We start from the raw sequence: 21385 nt of genomic DNA, 5'->3' as shown, positions 1-21385 counted from the left end.
TCAGGCTGCATGGGACAAGGTGTGCGTCTGTTCGTACGTGTGTGTGTGTGTGTGTGTTTTTTAGGGTGGGTTTTCGCTTTAAATAGATGCTGAAGCGCAAAAAAAAAAAATGTTTCGAGTGAGTTTGAGAAAGTGAGGTGTGAGGAGAGGGTTGAAAAAGCCATCTAAATCTGTTTTGCCTGGTGAGAGACTGTAGTTTCTGAATCTGTGTCCACAGTATGCGTACTGAGTATATATAAATATATATGTTAGTGTGTGTGTGTGTGTGTTTGTGTGCGTGCGCGAGCCGTTTGCCTGTGCATGTCCGTTCCTGGTTTCTCTTTGGATTTAACTGACATTAAATGGTGTATACTACTTGGGGACAGAAGGATGACCTGACTCGCATGCATTGATCCTTTTTACGAGCTTTAATGGGAAGTATGAAGTATTCTGGAGCAACTCTGCAGCGTTTGGATGAACTGATTGAATAATGGTTCTGTTCTTGCTGTCTCTAAAAGGTTCTCCATGCAGCCAGCAGGTGGTGCTAAAAATCAGACGACCAACTCAAACTTGACATAATGCTGGGTGCACTAAAAAAAAAAAAAAAAAAAAAAAAGCAATGAATGGTGGTTTGAGCCAGGTTGTCTATCTAGTTATGAAATTTTGATAAGCCTTATCAGCCCTGATGTTCTGTTACTGCTATTTGCACAGCGCTGTCCACCACCGCCACCTGTGATGTGGAAAGTGAAGAAAATGTGGAGCTTTTTTTTGTGGATTGTGACACCAGCATTTTTCTCAGAAAACTCCCAGTTTGTTTACAGCTTCAGTTTTTTTTTTGTTTGTTTTTTTTTGTTTTTCATGAAGTTTTCATTGTCGAACCCATTTTATCTGCACCAGTTTTTAAGTGTACTTGTTTATTTTCAGCGCAAGAAGAGATTGTTTCTTGTTACAATAAATTCCCCACTTCAGTAATTTTCATGTATTGAGCATAAAAATCAAAATGTAATCAGTATTAGACCTGTTTCCCCCAAGCCAGTCGGGCTATTTTAATACATCATAATTTCTCCAAGTTTGAGCAAATGAATGTTTTTCATAGTTAGTGCTGCCTCGATTTCACCAGGTCGTACAGTTCACCAGCATCTGTTTCATCTCTTCTGTGTTTGTACTGAAAGTCATGAGTCCTCCTCCCAAACAGTATACACTGTTGTGCATCACTTCTTTTAGCCACACCAGGGTTTCTTTTCTTTTTTCTTTTTTTTTTCTTTCCTTTTTGTGCGTGCTTTCTTCTCGTGGGCCTGCGTGTGTCTGTATGTGTGTGTGTGTGAGAGTTTGAGAGAGTGAGCCAGATGGCGAGAAAGTCTGAATATTGCTGGATTCATTCTCTAGTTTTGGTTTGCGACTATGTATGGACATGAGACGGGTGGCATGGTGAGTGGATGAGATGAAAGTTTACATAGTCCTAAAATAGCACATTTATCTGAAGAGAAATTGTCAAAATAAAGCTTTTTTTTTTCTCCTGTATCTATGATTAAGCATTTGTATGATTAAATTAACACTGAAACAATGACTTCTCCTGTCTTTTTATGATGTTAGACTTCCAATGAAGCCTCATCCCTTCAGATGCTGCATGCAGCAGGAGCAGTGAAGGCCTGCAGGTGCAATATGTAAAGTGCGCCCCCTACAGGCAAAGACATTTTCCTTAAGAACACCATGGATGTTTAAACACATTCTAATTCAGGAGCCATATGCAGCCCAATTTCATCTTGAGTGGGCCAGAAGGGTAAAATAGTGCAAAACCAAATTACTAACATAACCAATTACTTTGGGAAATGCCTGCAAATTCAACATAAATCCTTTTTGAATGAAACATCTGGTGCAAAATACAGTGAAGCATCTTGAGGATTCATCAGTGAGCCATGGTGGTATCGCATTTGATAAATGTCACTTGTTGACTGATTAGTGTCTAATTTACACTAATCAATTTGAAAAGTGGTGGAGAATCTGCACATTTGAAATGTCAGTTAAAATCTCAGATATTTTCTCAGTTTGTGCACAAATATTTTCATTAACTCTGACTTTCTATTGAACAGCAAGAAAAGAAACATGACACCAAAATATTGACTTATTGTAAAAGTACTGACTCCCTCACTGAAAATTTGGGTGAAACCCAAACTGTGACACCTGCAGGACAAATACAAGGAAATAAGAAAGAAAAAGAAAGGAACAAGGAAAAACACATCAGTTGAGGACCGTCTCAGTTTCACAGATAGTATTACATGTGTGTTTTGGGTGTTGGAGGTAAATCTCTTGGTAGAAATCTATGGCATTCACCGTAAAGCTGCATAAGTGAGAAATGAGATCATATTTATCCTAAGGGGGATATTCATCAGAACACATGGCATAAGTGTTGAAATGTGTCGGCATGATGCATGAATAAAGTGAAATGTAAGATGTAACTGAGTGTTTACACACAATGAACTGGCATGAAAAAAAAATCTGATTGCGTTTATACATTGTTAAAACAATGTGTGAGCACCAATACACAAAATGGAGGGGAAAAAAAATCAGTCAATACACACACAAACACACACATATTCAAACAAACAGTTTTGTTGGTACATAACTCAAAGAAGCTGTTGTTTAAATCAGTCTGTTACATTGTAGGGATCAGAAAATAGATGAGTATTTCCTTAGCCTATGAAAAAAAAATGCAAAGCTATTCAAGTTTCTCTATTTACTTGCTGTTTTTAGGCTCCACGTTTCCAGAGAACTAACAAATTATCTGCCAAATGGGTCGGGGATACTTGCTGTGTTTGTTCACTACTTCCAGTCTGTTTCAGGACGTCGTGTATTAAAATGAGATCATCGTTGGCATTTGTTTTTATCTGTGCTCATCGAGGAGGGTTTCAGGTTTATTGGGGAGAAGAGCAAGGCTGAAAAGCTGAAAAGGCAGTGCACACCCTGGACAGACCTCAGTGAGCAACAAGAATTGAACCAGTGCATTTCTGTAGTGAGGAGAGAGAGCTAACCACTGCACCACTGTGCAGTAAAGGTATCAACACCTGCTGTTTTAAACTCTAATATGGCGATTAAGATTAGTTGCTTCCTCCTCTCATTATCTTCACATCACTGGCTTACAGCAACAGGATGAGTCTGAATGAGCAAAAAGTGATGCACTGTGTTATCAGTTTGTTTTTGTGTGCAGGGGGGGTGAGGGTGGGGTGCACGGAGCATCCATGTGCACGCTGGCAGTGAGCACCGAGGTGATTGTTTGAATGGGCTTTGTGCAGATATTGTGTGACAGGGTGACTGAGGACAAATATTGACTTTAGTTTCGGTGAAATTCTGCAAAGCTCCTATCATAGCTGCCATCTCTCCGCGCACTTGAGTCAATAGGTTTGTTTTGTTTGACGACCGCTCATCATCTCTGTCAAATCAAATAGCTGCAGGCCTCGGAGTGAAGGAATTGCACACAGACATCACAGACGGACACACCGTTCTGGAAAAGTACTGTACGTTCATAGCGGGGGTGAGCTTTTCCTTGTCGTCGTAGAAGTGCAGCAACGCAGAGCTTTTTAGACAGTAGATCTTCGATTCATTAAAATTGCGCAACTCAGACTCAGAGAGAATATTCAATAAGAAACGGGTTGCTGTAAGTCTCACTGGGACATATTTAACTTTAAAATAAAATCTGGGGCTTGCCCCCGGCCACAAACATCACTCACCGGAGAAAAAACACCAGCGACTTAGGATGTTTCTCTTCAAAATCAGCACTTTTAGATGAAATTTAAAGTTTTTAAAGGATGACTCACTTTTCAATCCCTTGCATGAACCGTGTACAGTAGGTGTAACAAAGACAGGAAACAACCTTGTGTGTGTATGTGTATTTTTTAATGCACCATCTGGTGAACAGAGGACACGCTTGGAGGCATGAGTGTGATTAGATTAGGGGCTGTATTTGTCTGGGTGGAGAATGCTGCAGACGCCATAAAGGACAGGGAACGCGAGCCAAGCGTTCTGTGAGGGGAGGAATCGCGGCGTCAAACCCTCAAACAGTGGCAGAGGCTCTGGAAGAGGTGGATTCACATCAGGCTCAAAGAAAGGTCCAGGTGATGACTTTGCAAAGTGCAGAAATGGCAGATTTTAAGCAGATTGTCCATCTGTTTCTGGTTAATTAACTGGGAGCTGCAGCCGGAGTATCAGACATCAAACTGAGCTCCCGTTTTTCTTGTGAAGGTGAATTTAAAAAAAAAAAAAACATGTATGCTGTCAGTGTTTCTTTAGAACAGCCTGAGGACAGACAGTGTTTCAGAGATGATTTGTAGAAAAATTGAAAGAGAAAGTGTTTTCCCCAAGGGAGGACATGGTGTTTTGACACTTCTCAATATTTAAAAAAATGATAATAAATTGAATCTGCCAAAAAAATGACAGGCTCAGGTGTTGCATGGCATCTCAGTGGTACATCTAGAAGGTCATCGGTTCAAATGTATGCCTTGCCTTTCTGTGTGCAGTTTGCACGTTCTCTCTGTGAGTCGTGAGCCAAGCAGTCAAACCAAAAGACAATTAGTTTGACATCCAGAAAGCATAAATCTTATATCGGACAAAGATCAGTCTCACTCATTTGACAGGATGCGACCAATCAATCAAGTTGTTTCTTAAACGGAGACAGTTGAAAGGGTGAAAAGCTGCAACAGTTTTCTTTGGCTCCACATCACACAGCTGTTTGGAACTGACAAAAAAAAAAAAAACAGGTTTTACACACACACACACACACACACACACACACACACACACACACACACACACACACACACGCCACTTCATCGACTGTTAATGAATGCCGGATAGAGGTGAGGGTGTTATTCTGCATTCTATTTACTGCCTTTCCTGTATTCATTTCCTCACTAATGGTCTCATCTTATCATCTCATTAGTTCATGCCGGGTGATATTCAGGCTGCAGCGTTCGGACTGACGAGGCGTTGACATCAGCTCGCAGCATTGCAATAGCATTTGCCAATCAAATAGAAAGTGATGTCTTAGTGTCTCTACGTGTCCCTTCTTGTGTGTGAAACCCAACATTCTAACTGTCTCAGGTGTTCCAGAACTGCTCTGCTGACTCAGCCCTCTGCCCATTGACATGCAAAGTTGTACCCAAGGTTGAGTTCAAAACGCTAATTGAATAAGATGAACTGCAGCTCTCTTTTGCTTACAAATGCATAAATGGGAGCTGTCCATTGTTGGGAGGGAGTGACGCTGAACTGGAAAATTTGATCAGAAGAACAATCAAAGAAAAACATATTGCAACCAGCAAATAATCTGGATGAGTGTTGTCACACACACATCAGATGAAAGTCTACAAAGGATGTAATAGGACTGTTGTAATTAACCCTTCCCCTGGTGAGTGAGCAACTTCTGTATTGTTTTCTGTCTACCGGACATTGGAGTAGGAGGAGTTGATGCAAGGATTTTTTTTTTTTAATTAAATACAATTATTCACCTTTACCTTTACCTTTATGTCTGTTGACATGCACTCTGCACAAACAAGTTTCAAACAGCCTCCATATCCAGGAAGTCATGATCAGGATACATTTTTGCAAGTACTCAATTGGTGTCAGACGTGTTTCAAATGTGGACCAAAGAATTAAAAACTATAGCAACAATTAAAAAATATATATGTATATATATATATATATATATATATATATATATATATATATATATATATATATATATATATATATATTTTTTTTTTTTTTTTTTTTTTTTTTTTAAGCGCACACAGCAGCTTGTTTCCTTTAGCAAAATAGTCAATCATCCAAAGCTCCGGTAAAATCCTGTTCCCAATTCAAATCCTGGTTTCCTTGGATGGAAATACATCACATGACATTTCGAAAAGACAATAAATAAAGAAGGAAAAAAACAAAGGGACAGTGTCAGGGACCAAAATGTGGTTTGAGGTCAGAGAACAATGCTATCCGAGAGGTTTGATGTTTGTCTTGCTGCAACATGCTGATAGATGAGCGTACCTTTTGGCAATCGTGAATGAAGCGAGGAAACCTGCCAATTATCAGCTATCATTAGTTTATGATCCAGCTTTTGTTCCCTTCTTTAAGATACTTCATGTGGGCCATGAGCTTTCTCATCCTCAGGTTTCACACCTACACTGTTTAGTCTTTACATAACACTTGTCACCATATTTTAACCTCAGAGCATATGGTTTTAGCACATCTGCAGGATCAGGCATGTCTCCGCAGCACGGACTGTTCTACAGGTGGAATGAGGTTTACAGGCTGCCAGGCTGTTGCAAGACATCTCCAGGAAATGGATCCTAATTTGAAACGTAGCCGGTGAATGCATCTGTGGCTCTGGATAAACATCTCTCCTCTCTCGAGATAAGACATTATAAAAGCACAGTCGCTGGGACCACATAATTCCACATTTTGTATTTAACAACCAACAACAAAATCCCAATCAGGGATGCAAACGCTTGAAGAAAACCAGATAACAGACTTCATATTCATTCTGACAAAATAAGACTTTAACAAAGATTACACTGATACCAACTATAGGTGTTTATTGACACAACTAAGACAACTTAGGTGGGTCAGGGACACCTGTTTACAAAAGAGACACCTGCACAATCATTACTCATATCAAGATCACAGTGGACCAATTGTGGCTTCGCGTTTGGCACCCGGTCTGTTAGCTTCTTTTCGCTTGTTGTCTTTCAACCATGAGATTGTTGTTCCAGCGCCAGGAAAAGGTCAGACCCAAAAAAAGTAACTGCCATGCAAATTTCTGTACATGTGCATGGATGTGAGAAAAGCTCAAAGCAAACCAACCTTTGCCTTTCAAAGAAATTCTTTTTTTTTTTTTTCCTTTTTTTTAAATTCATAACTTCTTTGCTTTGCTTCTATGAGCCGGTTTCGTTTCTGTTAATTTCCTCACATGCACGTTGATTGCAATGGCAGAAATGAACACATTAATCTCCAATTTTGTATCAGGATTGTCCAATGAAAGCAGGCTGTCATTGTTGGCAGTTTGATTTGGTGTGTCCACAAACACTGGGCTGCGGACACGTCTTGATGTAGATGACTCAACGCCCTCTTCGTATCTGACATTCAGACTTTGTTGCTCATTATAATAAACTCCATCCTGGAATCGAGAAAGAACAAGAAACTTTTGACATTGGTTTCTGTTATCAGAGAACAGTTACAGATAGATTAAAAAGACCAAGATGATCAGTTGGATCTAAAGTTTTCTCAGCTGTCTTTATTGTCATGAGTGACTACTCTGATGGCTTTCAGACCGACTCGCTGCAGCAACAGAGGTGATTTTGTATTATCAGACATCAATTTAAAGTGAAACAAACCTCATACAGGCAGAAGTTACGTTTGTTGTCAAGCTGAAGTATTTCTGCCATTTAGCCTGTTTTACAGCAGCGTCTATTTCTCATCACTTCACGTGGTAATCTCTGGGTGAACGCCAAACTCTCTGATGGATTTCACTTTACTACTTTACATATGAACTTTCTCAGATGTTAGGATTCCTGTTTGCACTATAATTAGCTAATTAAAAGCATATTTATTGTTTTCTGAAGGTGATTTTGTTGGTCAGGAAAAAAAAGCAAAGCTAAAGAAATACATTTTTATCTTACTGGAAAACCAAATGAAAAACGAGTCTAATGTTTTCTATTATATTGTCAGTTTTAGTTCAGATATGATGAAGCCTCTCTGATAAGACTTAATTTAAATTCAGAAATCTCAAGCAACTCAAATTATTTTTGTAATATTGGTACATATTTTAAAATGACGAGCTTCACACAACAAGCCGTTGTCAAAACAGTTAAAATGCTTTAAAGGAACTTTTAAAGGAACTGTTTTGATCGAAGACTTCAACTAAAAGCTGCGAATTCCAGATATTATGGGATCGGTGCGATGTTGCATTCATTTATTTGATGACATTTGATTGATTACATTTTACCTGGTGGCTATTACGTTAAATAAACTGAGAAGCTTAGAATCAAAAGCATGTTTCAAATGCTCATATATTATAATCACATTTGACACTTAGAGGATCAAAAGCAGAGTAAACATTGCATCACAATGATATACTGTGAAGAATAGCTCAACTTTCCGTCTTCAATATTCACAAAATCTTGATTGTTTAATATGTACTCTTCAATTTATTATTAGTCTGAATTGTCTCTGACCTGAGAGCTGATCAGCTCGTAAAGTTTGAAGAGGGTTGCAGTAGTTTGTAAGAACACACAGACACACGCACACACACACACATTACAGGCATTAATTCCCTTCAGACTTTCTCTGAACCATCCTCTTGTAACTTTTACTCGCCTAATCTTGACTCTCACTCTGTCCTCAGTCCCACCTTGAAGGAAGTCTTCACCAAGAAAGTTAATAATTGTTATAAGGACTTGCTTTTTTTGCCCCACAAGGAGGACAAAACCCCAGAGTAAATGCACGTGCACGCGAGCGCGCACGCACACACACAAAGCGAGCGGGTTGTGTGTGCATAAGTAAACACATCAGCCCTATAAATATAAATTGCACTCCATGGTGGGAGAATTCCTTTGCACTCAGCCATCCAGTCCGTCGCCCTCGCTCCTTCCCTCTCTGCACACACCCCCAGCAGGTGCTTTCTCTCCTGGTTCAGTTTGCAGTTGTGCTTTAGGGCCGTGACTCCCAGATAAACGCCAGGGAAGGTCTGCGGCCTCGGGCCGTCAGTTCTGTGACACTGAGTCACTCGGGAGGCTGAAAGGCGGCGGCCGCCCGCAGCAGCTTCGTCTTCAGGTGGCACCTGAGCATCCTGCCCGTCACGGGACACGGCTCCGTTTGGCCATCAGGGCATCTTGACAGCAGGTAAGGACACTATATGTTTGTTTGTTGACTTGAGTTTTATGTAAATTACTGCTTTAAGTTTTATTTATTTACTTCACCTGTAAGGTTTTACATTTAAAAAAACTCACCTGAAAACTTTGATGAATCAAGTTTACTTATACAGCAAATCTTACTGAGCCATCACAATCATCCATCCATGGATTCCTTCACTCTTGTGTGTGTCTTGTCTAACACGGTGTGATGGGAAATCGATCGTGTGACTTTGGAAGATGAGCCGCTCTACCGAATGAGCCACAGCCACCCTGATCTATTTCTCCATTGGTATTGTTCATAACATCATCAGCATCCTGCCTTTTTGCCAACATACAACAAGTGTTCAAAGCAGATCAGGATGAGAGGTGGTTGAAGATGTTAGTTATTTGTTAAAAAAATAAATAAATAAAAATCAATTTGTGCAGAGACTTTGAGCTGAAGTAGGAAAAAAAATATGAGATGCAGGTAACAGCATGCAGGTTCACTGTCCACAAATGGAGAATAAGGAACTGTTGGCCTCACACAAATTCAATGACAGAAAAAAAGAACATTAATGAGCAGAAACAGTCAAGATTTTAAAACCGGTGTAGAACTGCATGAAACCTAACCAGTTGGTTAACAACTGTGCTGATTTAAAAGTAAAGCTGTTTTAGGCAAAACAGTGTTTCCACTTTATCTGATATGTCATCAGATATAAAGGGTGTGTGTGTGTGTGTGTGTGTGTGTGTGTGTGTGTGTGTGTGTGTGTGTGTGTGTGTGTGTCTGTTTTTAATTAAGTCACTGTTTCATTTCCGTTTGCTTAGTTTGTGGTTACTCAGCACAATTCTTGTTCAACTGCTGTTTTATTGTTCCACACATGAATTCAACATCCCCATTAGCTTTGACCCGAAGAGGGAATATTCAAATTGTGGTCTGATTAAATATGCTTGAGGACGTTTGTTCACATTTCTGTGGCAAGAAAGAAACAAAAAAAGGAAACAAAAGGAAAACACTATCAATAAATTGATGTTATCTAAGCTGATTTTTCACTGCTGTCCAGGAAAAGACTGCAGATTTAAATATGGCTTCGATCAAAGGTTTATATTCCCTAAAAGGGCAACTCCCAGAGTCTGCATAAAGAGAGATTGCATGCAGAAATAACAGACGTGGCTGGTGTACGCTGTTATTTCTGAAAGCTCACTCTTACAAGCGTCAGCACATTTCACCACATTATTCCAGTTCTCTTTGGGCCTGAAGAAATCTACTGAATAGATCTGAGGTCTGTTCACAACAATATCATCTCCTCACTGTTTAAATGATGAAATCAGAATGCGATGATATCCTGTCGTTATTGAGTGCACATTTATAGACAGCAGAGTGAATTTTGTAAGGAATAAGATTTGACCATTTTTAAGCTTATTTGGCTCATTTAGAATTTGAAGGCAGCAGCGCACGTGAAAAATGCAAATAGTTAGGTTTAGAGTTAGGTTTAGAGGCATAAATCAGAGGCAAAGTCTCAGAAGTAAACATGGAAAATATAAAGCTGCAATGTAATAAGCTTATGTTTTTGTAGATATTTGTAAAACTGTGAATGACATGCAGGTTTGGAAATCATAGAATCATTTCGTCGAAACCTTTTCTGGACTTGGATAATGTCATATGAGCAGGGACATTAGTCATTTCTTCTAATAAAGTTCTTAAATGAATTAAACTATAAATGCCAGTTTTGTGCTTTATAAAACTTTTGGATGCTCAAAGAAAAAAAAAGACAAAAAAAGACATGAATGAATTAATACAGAATACTGCAGTTCATTTTGTTTTTGCATAAATTGTCAATTTGTTGGGAAATGTGGTTAAAATACATTTGGAAGCTCACTTTCTGAGTCAATTTGCATAAAAGTTACTAAAACCTGTGGTTCTAAAAACGATATGTGTACTTGGTCAGTTTAAGGGAGGACTTTTTCAAAGTCATGTTTGAGGACTCGCTCAGAAACCGAACATGTGACTGGTTTTCTCAGCTGCTGCGGTGACAGTGGTGAAGTGTGATGAAGCCTCAGCATTTTATGGATAACAGAGAATGGATGGATCACAGAAATTAAAGACATTTTTAAAGTGAGCAGGCAAACTGATCAGATTGATTCTTTGTTCCTGATGCTGTATTGCTCCACTCGTTTATCTCTGAGTCAGTGGGGGGGGGGGGGGGGGGGGGGGGGTCTTGTGGTCTTGGTCCTGTGGACGACATGCACACATCAAAAGACTGAGCTTCCAATCCACTTCAAACAAGCTTTAAATCACATTTGCTTTAGATTTTGAACAAATCCACACTAATCTACTGAGAAAATAAACTGCTTCTTCAGATCCTTTGCTGGTGTGAGAATATTTACTTCAGTTTTAATTGTACTACCTATCAAGTTGATGCTAAAGAAGGTTCAAGTGTCATCCACAAGCAGTCTTCAGTTTCTGGGGTTGAACCTGAGCAACCGAACAAGGCAAGGCTCGGCTGCAAAGCACCGCATGAGAGGAGAACTTCCTCTTTGCACTGACTTATGGGGTGTTTTACAGATTTCTTATGATGTTACAATAAACTGATTTCACAGGTGGTAACAGGGCGAGGCAGAGGCAAAACCAAAAAAAACAGCTGAATATCCAGTACCAATAATCCACAGAATAAAGGAGCGCGCACGAGGAAGAGCTGGATATCAGCATGCAAGCAAGACAATCTGGCACCAGGTACACAGAAAGGGGAGTGGAGTGACACAGGTGAATCACATGAGGGTAATTGGATAATTGGAAATAAGGAGGGACGACACACAAGGTCCATAAGCATGACACAAAAAAGGTTCCCATCAAAAAACAAATTTTTGAGCAAATTTAGTGTAAAACCGCATAAAGAAAATGTGGCTTTATGCCTGTTTCCATCTGTTATTATTTTGTGATCCTAGAGATTGGAGTGCGCCCTGAGACGACGTTATCAGAGAGCGTCTCTCTGCAATAAAGCAAACGTCACGCGTTAATGCTTGCTTCTTGTAGAAAAATTTCAATTTCCTCATTCCTCCAAACAAATCTGACTTTATCATCCGCTGCCATTTTATTGTGTCCACAATATATACGTGTGATGCGATACCTGGTCCAGCCATCGTTTATGCACCATCAATATGCAGACGAATCCACCCCCTCCAAGTGTAAAAATTGTATTGCAAATTTATGGCCATTTTTTTGAATTTGTAATGTTTCCATTTATGTTTAGTTTCACTATTTTTTTAAATTTCTATTTATATTTCTATTTCTATTTATATTTATTTATATTTCTTAATTTCCTATTACAGACTCAGGGACGGTTTACACGTCAGGGTTCAGCGGGAGAACCGTGACACTTTTGTACAACCACCAAATTTAAGGATTCTCCACACAAACCCAGTACCCCGAAACAAAAAAAAAAAAAAAAAAAATCATGCTTGGGCATGCATGTTCTCTAAACTTGCATCTTACATCAAGTCAAGTGAAATTGTACCTGGAAGTGATCCCGGCTGACTGATTGTGATGGCCTGGACAGCCTGCCAGGCCGTCACAGTGAAGCACACTCACATTAGCCTCACATACGTGTTATTTCAACTCACACTACACACCAAAAACCTCCAGATGCATCCCCAGGGAGAACATGCAAACTCTGCACAGGATGATGTCCTAGCCCAGTGTGGGGAGCGTCTTGCTATGACGGGAGAATTGTGACCACAATACCCTTGTATTCATCTGCCGATGTAAAAAGTCATCTTCTTCTCACGATTATCGACAATATCCAGGTTTTAAGTGGCATTTTCTAAAGCGATGACTCATATTCATCGTTGTATAACTGACATGATAGTGAAAATTTGTTTTTTTTTTATTTTATCTCGAGACAAAAAGCACTCTCAATTACGCTAGACCAGCCTGAAGCTATGAAGTGGCTCTCGTATCACCTCTATCTCTGCAGACGCAGGTGACAGGCCTGTTTTTCCATCTGTCTGTGTTACGCCTGCAATCTCCAGCTCCAATCTTTACTGCAGTGTTTTTATTTTCATTTTGTTTTCTCCTTTTTTTTTTTTTTTAACCCATCTTATTGAAAGTACAGCTCTGTGTGGAAAATTAATTTCAACCAACAGTAAAACATTTGCAAAGGTTTAGTCTCCTTGGTGACTGGCTGTGTGCCAGTGCACCTGACTAACAGCAGGGATGAATCACCTCATGTACCAACATCCCAAATGGCAGTTACTATAACCTGCCCAGGGGTGAGCAAAAAAAAAAAAAAAAAAAAAAAAAAACAATAAGAAAAGAAAAAATAATATAATAAAATATAATGACAAATTAAGTTAATGAGACATTCCTTATGACCTGTTAGATTGAGCGTTTCAAGGTATTATCGTCTCAGTCACATAAAACCTTTATGTGTAACTCATAAAAAAAGCCAATACCAACAAATATGCTGCTCGTAACACCTGAAGCTGATTTATAATGTGAACCGAGCACCTGCACTTTGTCACTCCTGCCATAAAAAAATGGCCTCAGGTAGCAATCCATGGTCCCAGACCACTTCCTCCAAGCAGCAGACTCTCTTCCGAGCAGTGAAGTCACACTGAATGAGGAGAAACAAGAAGGAAACGCTTTTGTTCTTCCTTCTTCTCAGAACAATGCTTTCCTTCGTCCATCCAGGTTTCCCATGACAAACAATGAGGAGGGAGGAGGGGGAGCTCTGGCATGGCAAACAGTCACGCCTGGCTGTCCACACTCCTTCAACTCTAGACTCAAACAGCCGCTCGGTGGACATGCTGGTCACCGTTAGATAGATGGCTTCAGATCTCATTTGTGACCTTTTCTTTTTCAGGCCGGACTGAAGAATCCATGTTAAACAGGCCTGAACTCCTTTAGGGTTTAAGGAATCACTCATTAACTTTAATTTAAACACTCAGCTGCCTTCTGTCACATAACTGTTCAGCGACAATGATGAATTAGGTCTCGGGTTAATATTAAGCCTGATGAGCAGCGTTTACTTCAGGAAAAGCCTAAATAGTGGGAAATTTCCTTCATCAACCACCTTTTTTTTTTTTTTTTTTACAGTTTTGTGTTCAATTCCTTTGTCAATTGTATGAAGTCTTAAAAAGAGATTCAGACTTTCCCTGAAGTATTCGCTTCCTTCATGTTAAATGAGACAAAGCATGCAGAAGAGAGTGTGGTTCCCAGGGTGGACGCCTGCGTGGAGGGAGTCCTTTCCTCTCAGTGTCAAAGGCTGACTTTGCTGAGTAAATGGAGCAAACGCTAATGCTCCTGAAATGAATATCAGCGTCTTGACCAAACTCATTTAGAGATCAGTCAGGGCCTTAATCCCTCTCCCCGGGGGGGCGTGTTTGTGTCTTTTACTTGTGTCCCCTCTTCCTTTTGGAAGAAGGTAATATGGCTAAATTTGCTTTGCTAATGGGCTTAGTGCAAGCTGTTACAGGGCCGAGCTGACACGCAGCAGCGGCCTGGGATGCCAGTGGCTTTTAATCTGACTCCTGATGGAGTGAGAGACAGGGTGGTTTAGAGTTTTTGCGAGAAGTCTGGAGATAAAAAGACGGCTGGGTGGGAGCGTTTACAAAAGGGAAGTGGAGGGAGAGGGGAGCAAGAGCGAGAAGGAGAATCGTGAAGAATTGATAACTTAACATCGCTTTCAAGAAGAGACAGAACTTGAATTCACTCTAATTTATATATCGAAGACAGTAGACAGATTTTTAACTATTTAGATTTAAAAAAGTCCTATATTTAAAAAAAAAACACTTCAGATGACCAAATGAACCTGTTCCATGTTTAGTAACTAGATGGATATAATGAAAAATGAAACCAGCTGAACAATGTTTGCATTTTCTCTTCAGTTCACTGAATTTAATTCAACTTTCAATGTTATGTTTCCAATCACTTCACATCCCAATAAATGTAGAAATGGCTCTCTTTCCTAAATAATCATGAAAGAATACATTTAGTAATTACATTTTGGTGGGTGTAAGAAATATTAACAGTATCCCATATTTCTTTGAGGTGAAATATGCTTTTTACAAATATGAATTAAAACTTTCCAACATGTGGTGCAATTTTTCCTCTCCTTTTTTTGCCACGAGAGTCAGATGTATTATCACGACGAAAGATTCACATGAAGATAAACACGACACACAGCAATCAGGCCTAAAATGTTCAATTCGTTCATTTCATGATTGTCATCTGCTGCAAACTAACTTGTCCTTCAAGAAGCTAAAGGCATTTTGAAAGATACTTTGAATACAAAAGTGTGGTGTGTTTCCTGTTGCAGACCTTCTCCTCTCTTCATACTAAACCTTCTTTTTTCTTGTGGATTTTGGCCTGATGGGTGTAGTCTATAGTTTTGTCATTTTTATGACACCTAAATTGTTTGTCCATTGTCAGATTCCACACTTCCTTTACAGTGGCACCAGCCTCAGCCGCTGATAACCCGGCGGATGACGGCAGAGTCTCTTTTCATATGCCAGCTGTGGCAGGTACACACTGTGACCACCATATGGCCCGTGCAGTTATGACGCTCTGAATAAAGCATTTCTTATCTTCTTACATCTTATCCTATGTGCAAGATTACACCGGAGCCAGAGCCGACGTCTGTATATTTGTTAAAGGAACACTTACACACTTACATCTGTCAGCCCAGTCTGCTGAACAAAAAGTTAGGTTGTTTTCAAAAACACAGTTCAGGGCACGTTGTGCTCTTCTCCGAATTATCCAAACTTCCACTTGATTAAAATCTCCAGCTGACAGTGGAGACAGAGGGCTGCGGAGACGGCACCTTGAAAGCCGGGGCAGACGACAGAGCTGCCTCGGGCCTCAATACAAGTCACCCACCCGCAGGACACGTATCATTCTGGGCCACTGACCCACAAGTAAGAGACTCAGTCAAATCCACTTCTCCGCGCGCCTGCCGCCGCTGTGTGTGTTTTCACTCTCGTGAGGGTCATTTCCCACGTGAGGGGCATCTGCGTTAGACTCTGGGTTCTTAAAAGAGCGTCGTCCTGCGCAGTTTCACCTCTGTGACGCAGAGAGCATCTTCCTGCCTTCGGCTTCTCCAATCGGAGTCTCTCACAAAATGAAAACAGTTGCTAGTTTAGCAGGCAGAACATTGCAACAAAGGAGCTGTTCTTAAAGGTACCGTAACCATCGCTTTATCGAGACTCTGGAAATAGTGCTGAAGTTTTGCAGGTTTACCAAAAACTGACAAACTTGTGATCTTGTATTATTAATGTTTTGCATATCTCACCAGTTTTTTCGTCTGTTGTCTTTGAGACGGTGTCTGTTGCATTAACTGATTGTGATTTTCTCTATTAATTTTTTCACATGACTGCTGTTCAAGGTTGTTGAATCGGAGATATTTTGATGCATTTTAAACATTTCAAAGCTTTTTAACATATGTCTGTTCAGGTTCAGGTCATTTCATGTGGGCTCTCTCGTGTCATTCATCCATCAGGTCACAGCTATGTCAAGTCAAGGCTTATTAGAAGGAACCTATGGGACCAGGATGGGGATGACGGAGGACACTCTCTCCCTCCTGGATCGAAACCGGGGCTCCGCAGAACTGTGGGACATGGCGGAGACCAAGCCCAGCATGGAGGCCCTGGAGCGCAGCGTGCCGGGCCTCTACCTCTCCTGCTTTGACATGCTGCTCACAGAAGAGACCACGTGGCTGGTGAAGGTCTCGGAGGCCCCCCCGACGCTGCCCGTGCCCATGGCTCGTATGGAACCCCAGGAGGAGCCCGAGCAGTGTCCCGTCATCGACAGTCAGGAACAGGGACTGTCTCCCGGGCTGGAGGGGCAGGAGGAGGAGCGATCCCTGGAGCAGGTGCAGAGCATGGTGGTGGGAGAAGTGCTGAAGGACATCGAAACAGCCTGCAAACTGCTGAACATCACTCCAGGTAGGCTGCTTTCCATTACATGCATCAGGACGTATAACAGACAAAAGAAACTGACCTTAAAAGCAAACATGACATTTTTCAAGACAACAAAAGCCCCTAATGTGTCGCTCATAACTCGCAAATAAAGGAATATTGATTCAGAGAAACTTAAGCTACTGGGTCTTACTCCTAAAATCAACACGTATTCGTGTGGATAGGCCAGGCGAGCTGACAGATCTCTTTAATCACCTCCTTACTGACGCAGAGCTGTGTTTGCTTCCTCCAGGATCTGTTTAATCCTGACCTTTGCAAAAGTTCTCCTGGTTTCTGAAAGCGACGGCCCTCTTTCTGCCAGCACACGTGTACACAGTCTTATGGGCGAGGTCTCCTCTGCTCATAAAGCAAACAGAGGAAGCATTTTTTTATGTATCCTACAACTTCTGGTTATCATAAACCTACACAGTCTCTGGTCCTTTGTTTAACTGATTAGAATTATAGAGGCATAAAAGCGAGATTATCTTGAGGTTTTAGTAGATCTGAAAGAGCAACAGAACACAATACTGGCAACATAGTCCAAAAAAAAGTGGCTTCAGGCTCTCTAAAGCAATTGCCGCATGCATGCTGATTTATGGCGGTGGCAGGTGGACCTTTTCCCAGCATCTTTCTGTCTCTGCAGACCCTATAGAGTGGAGCACGGGGAACGTCCAGAAGTGGCTCCTGTGGACTGAACACCTGTACAGGTTGCCTCACGCGGGAAAGGCCTTCCAGGAGCTGACTGGAAAGGACCTGTGTGCCATGAGTGAGGAGGAGTTCCGCCACCGCTCGCCACAGTGTGGAGACACCCTGCACGCTCACCTGGACATATGGAAGTCAGGTAATATTTATTTAACAAGTTCATCACCTCCCGGGATGACTTTATTATCTCGCAGGCGATCACTTGAGTACAAATGCTTTAAGAGCAGCGGAATGTGTCTTTTCTCTTCAGCTGCCTGGATGAAAGAGAGGTGTTCAGTCGGAGAGACAAAAACTGCAGGTTGGATTGTTTTTCTAATAAATCTTCAATAAAAGCTTTCTGAAAATGCAACAACCTATTAATGCTCATTGCTGCCTTCAGTTTTCACACCCATTGCCTATAAATCACAGTAATTGACCTCTGATGACTTGTTTAACTGAACTCTAGTGAGTGATAATAGTCATATTTATACTACAAACCATGCTCTTTGATTTACAGAACGCTTTGCATCGTGTATATTCAGAATGCTGGAAATCGCTCCCTGAGGCAGTATGTGTCATACGCTGCAGATAAATCACCATACAATAACCCGACGGACCACATATTTCTGTGTGTTTGAGCAGGCAACGAGGAGCTGTGGTCTGAGGCAGACTCCTCCTGTTCGGGTCAACCGATTCATCTGTGGCAGTTCCTCAGGGAGCTGCTGCTCAAACCCCACAGCTACGGACGCTGCATCCGCTGGCTCAACAAGGAAAAAGGTGCTTTTAGTCTTCATTTAACCTTCCAACAGGGCTACATGTCACCTCACCTCTTGAACACTCCCATCTTTCTTATTCAGCTCACTTTTTTCATCTAATTATCAAACATTTCAATTGTTTTAACTTCAACTTCTTCAGTGAGACTTCTCAAATCGCAGTTTGTCTGTTTTCAGGACATCTACCTCTCCTCACATGTGGAGTGTCATCTGCAGAGATACATCACTTTAAGCAACTAATCCTGTTAAAGGGCTCCACAAAAATTTGATTTCAACATTTTTCTCTTTAAAGGAATACTCCGAAGATTTCTGACCCACGCCCTATCCCTATCATTGACAAAGTTAGACAAGCTCATAAATACCTTTTTTGTGTCTGTGCGTCCAGTGGCTGGTTCCCAACTGTTATCATTGTAGTTAGCTTAGCTCAATTGCTGGAAGTCAATAGGAAACAGAGCCAGACTGACGAAAGTGGACAAAATACTCCTTACAGTGGTCCAGAGGACGGTGTATTAGCACGTGAAGTAAATCCAAATGGTTATAAAACATTTTAAAAGACATGTTTTCTTTTCAATCCGTTACAATAACGTTTCGATACACACAGATCTGCACAAGCATAGTGCTCCACGGAAGGATATACCGGCGCACAGCGGCTGAGTCTATGGCTTCTACTGCTGTGCTCCGGTATATCCTTCTGCGGAGCACTGTGCATGCACAGGTCTGTGAGTATCAAAACGTTATTTTAACGGATTGAAAAGAAAACACGTCTTTTAAAATGTTTTATAACCATTCGGATTTGCTTCACATGCTAGTACGCCATCCCCTGGACCACTGGAAGGAGTATTTTGTCTACTGTCGTCAGTCCAGCTCTGTTTTCTATTGACTTCCAACAATTGAGCTAAGCTAACTACAATGCTAACAGCTGGGAACCAGCCACTGGACACACAGACACAAAAAAGGCATTTATGAGGTTGTTTAACTTTGTCAATGACAGGGATAGGGCGTGGGTCAAAAATCTTTGGAGTATTCCTTAAACAACCATCATGTGGAAAGGCACTTATACAATAAGCGGTTAAAAAAATTGCATTTCTAGACTGTAAGTGTATTTTATTATCAATAGTATGTTCACTTTTACAAATATTCAGTGTGTGAAAGTTATCTTTTATACTCTTTCTGCTCGTATAATTTTCAAAAGATTTATTTTCTAAAGAGGTTTGAGGAGTATATCCAAATGGGGTCTTTTTAGCAAGTAAGGGAATGAAATAAAAGCTCCCTAAGATGTGTTTTTGTGGATACTTTGAGTAACGTTGCCCAAGTGTAGTTACACTTCTTTGTGATTCCCATCAGGTATTTTCAAAATCGAAGACTCGGCTCACGTTGCCAGACTTTGGGGACTCCGAAAGAATCGTCCTGCTATGAACTATGACAAGCTGAGCCGCTCCATACGCCAGTACTACAAGAAAGGCATCATCCGCAAGCCCGACGTGTCTCAGAGACTGGTGTACCAGTTCGTCCACCCAGTATGAGGAGCAGACGGAGGAAATTCACAGAAGTTAAAAGGACTGACTTTCTCACGATGCACTTGAGCGCTGAAGCCTTTGAAAACACGACACAAGACAAGTGCACTGACCGATTCTGACAGCACAAACTTCACAATGCTTCACGTGAAATAGCAGCTGGCAGCAGCTGCATGATGAGCAACATGCAGATGTCTGAGTAGGGAAATTTGCAAAAACTCAAAAAAGGATTACAGTTGCTAGTTTTTTTTTCTTTAAAGAAGTAGTGGAGTTACTTCGCTGTTAATCTAAACATAAAGTAAATAGTTATTTGTTGGTGTAACTGTTGGGGATTTGTGAACTTTGACCTGTTTAAGTTGACTGAATCAGGCTCATGAGAGTTTCAGCTGCACAGGCTCGGAGGGATGCAATTATTATCACTTTACACCCATTTTTTGAAAGAAACAGATCGAGGAGAAACAGCAACGAAACAGCTGAGGTGAAGCATCAACGTGTAAACAGCATTTATACTGAAACAGAGTGACTATATTTTAATCTCCAGAAAAAAAAAACCACTTAAATTCAAACATGGCTTGTCTGGGCTCAGGCCTCTTCCCTACAGCAAAACACAAAACAAACCCATATTAAAATACAATAAACAAACTGCCTTTTTTATATTCTTTTTTGCCATATGCATGGTCTGCCTGGTTTCTTTGTCATTTCCAGTTTTCTTCACCTTGGTCAGTGGCAGCTGATTGCTCTTAAACAATACTCCCCTCTTACAGCTGCCCTCAGTTTATCTTTCAGTTTTTTCAAAATGTGGTTCAGGATGTCGACATGAATTTATTAAACCACAGTACAAAGTGACTTTCTTCTGTCTCATGAGAAAACTACAGGAAAGAAACAACCAAACCCTCTGTGGCCTGCCCGGACCATCACTTCTGTGTATCTGTGTTTTTTGTTTTTTTTTCTTCCCAGGGCTTCTTTTGGTAAAGACAGATGTAATGCATTGCTTGTACATGTTCTATTCTCTCGGTTTATAAACCTGTACATGGCATTCTATGCAGTGAGAAACTCAAGAGTGAGGAAAAAAATACACAGAAAGTGAAAAAAAATTCTGTAAATAAATACCGACATAATATGTGATAAAACCATTAAAATGAAAGTTTTAACAGCAGAATGGAACCAGCACGTCTCCGTGTCATTCAACAAACTTTCTCTGTGTACATTTGAAAAATAAAGCGATGATGTTCTTCTAAACACCATCAAACATGTTGACATAACAAAACATGAATTTTACTTATCTACAACATGGATGCATGGAAACCGCTCATGCTCCCCTAATTCCCATGCAATTCATAAATGTATCTCTACAATGAAACACATTTTAATATCTCTTTTAAAAAGAAAAATTCTTAAGAGAGCTGTCTATACATCCATCTTCTCAATCGGTAAGAACCAAACAAATGTATTCAAGCAGCTGAACCTGCTCATGTTATAATTCTAAATACATTCACATTGCATTCAAAAATACATACATGTGTTATGAAAACATGGATTGTTAATTTGGAATAGTTGTTAGTTTTAAATCATTTCTTTCTTCAAGAAGTTTGTTTTAGGGACATCCCTTAACTATGGT

At 40.5% G+C, this 21385-nt stretch overlaps 1 protein-coding gene across 1 annotated transcript; it reads left to right on the top strand.

Moving 5' to 3' along the window:
• The first annotated feature begins 8581 nt into the window (after positions 1–8581).
• spdef (SAM pointed domain containing ets transcription factor) lies at positions 8582–20385 on the top strand. Its single transcript, XM_030092009.1, has 6 exons — positions 8582–8859; positions 16343–16787; positions 17443–17640; positions 17752–17799; positions 18123–18257; positions 19598–20385. Exons 2-6 carry the CDS (start codon positions 16352–16354, stop codon positions 19774–19776), a joined length of 996 nt encoding a protein of 331 aa, XP_029947869.1. The 5' UTR covers positions 8582–8859; positions 16343–16351; the 3' UTR covers positions 19777–20385.
• The last annotated feature ends 1000 nt before the right edge of the window (positions 20386–21385 follow it).

Source organism: Salarias fasciatus, chromosome 5 (assembly GCF_902148845.1).
Source record: "Salarias fasciatus chromosome 5, fSalaFa1.1, whole genome shotgun sequence".
Classification (NCBI taxonomy): Eukaryota; Metazoa; Chordata; class Actinopteri; order Blenniiformes; family Blenniidae; genus Salarias; species Salarias fasciatus.
Note: the sequence above shows the minus strand (reverse complement) of the source record. Positions and strands in the feature narration are given on the sequence as shown.

Coding starts and splice junctions, on each gene's coding strand:
- spdef (XM_030092009.1), top strand. CDS start 16,352: ATGTCAAGTCAAGGCTTATTAGAAGGAACCTATGGGACCAGGATGGGG. Junction 16,788..17,442: donor ACTGCTGAACATCACTCCAG/GTAGGCTGCTTT, acceptor CTGTCTCTGCAG/ACCCTATAGAGTGGAGCACG. Junction 17,641..17,751: donor CCTGGACATATGGAAGTCAG/GTAATATTTATT, acceptor TTTTCTCTTCAG/CTGCCTGGATGAAAGAGAGG.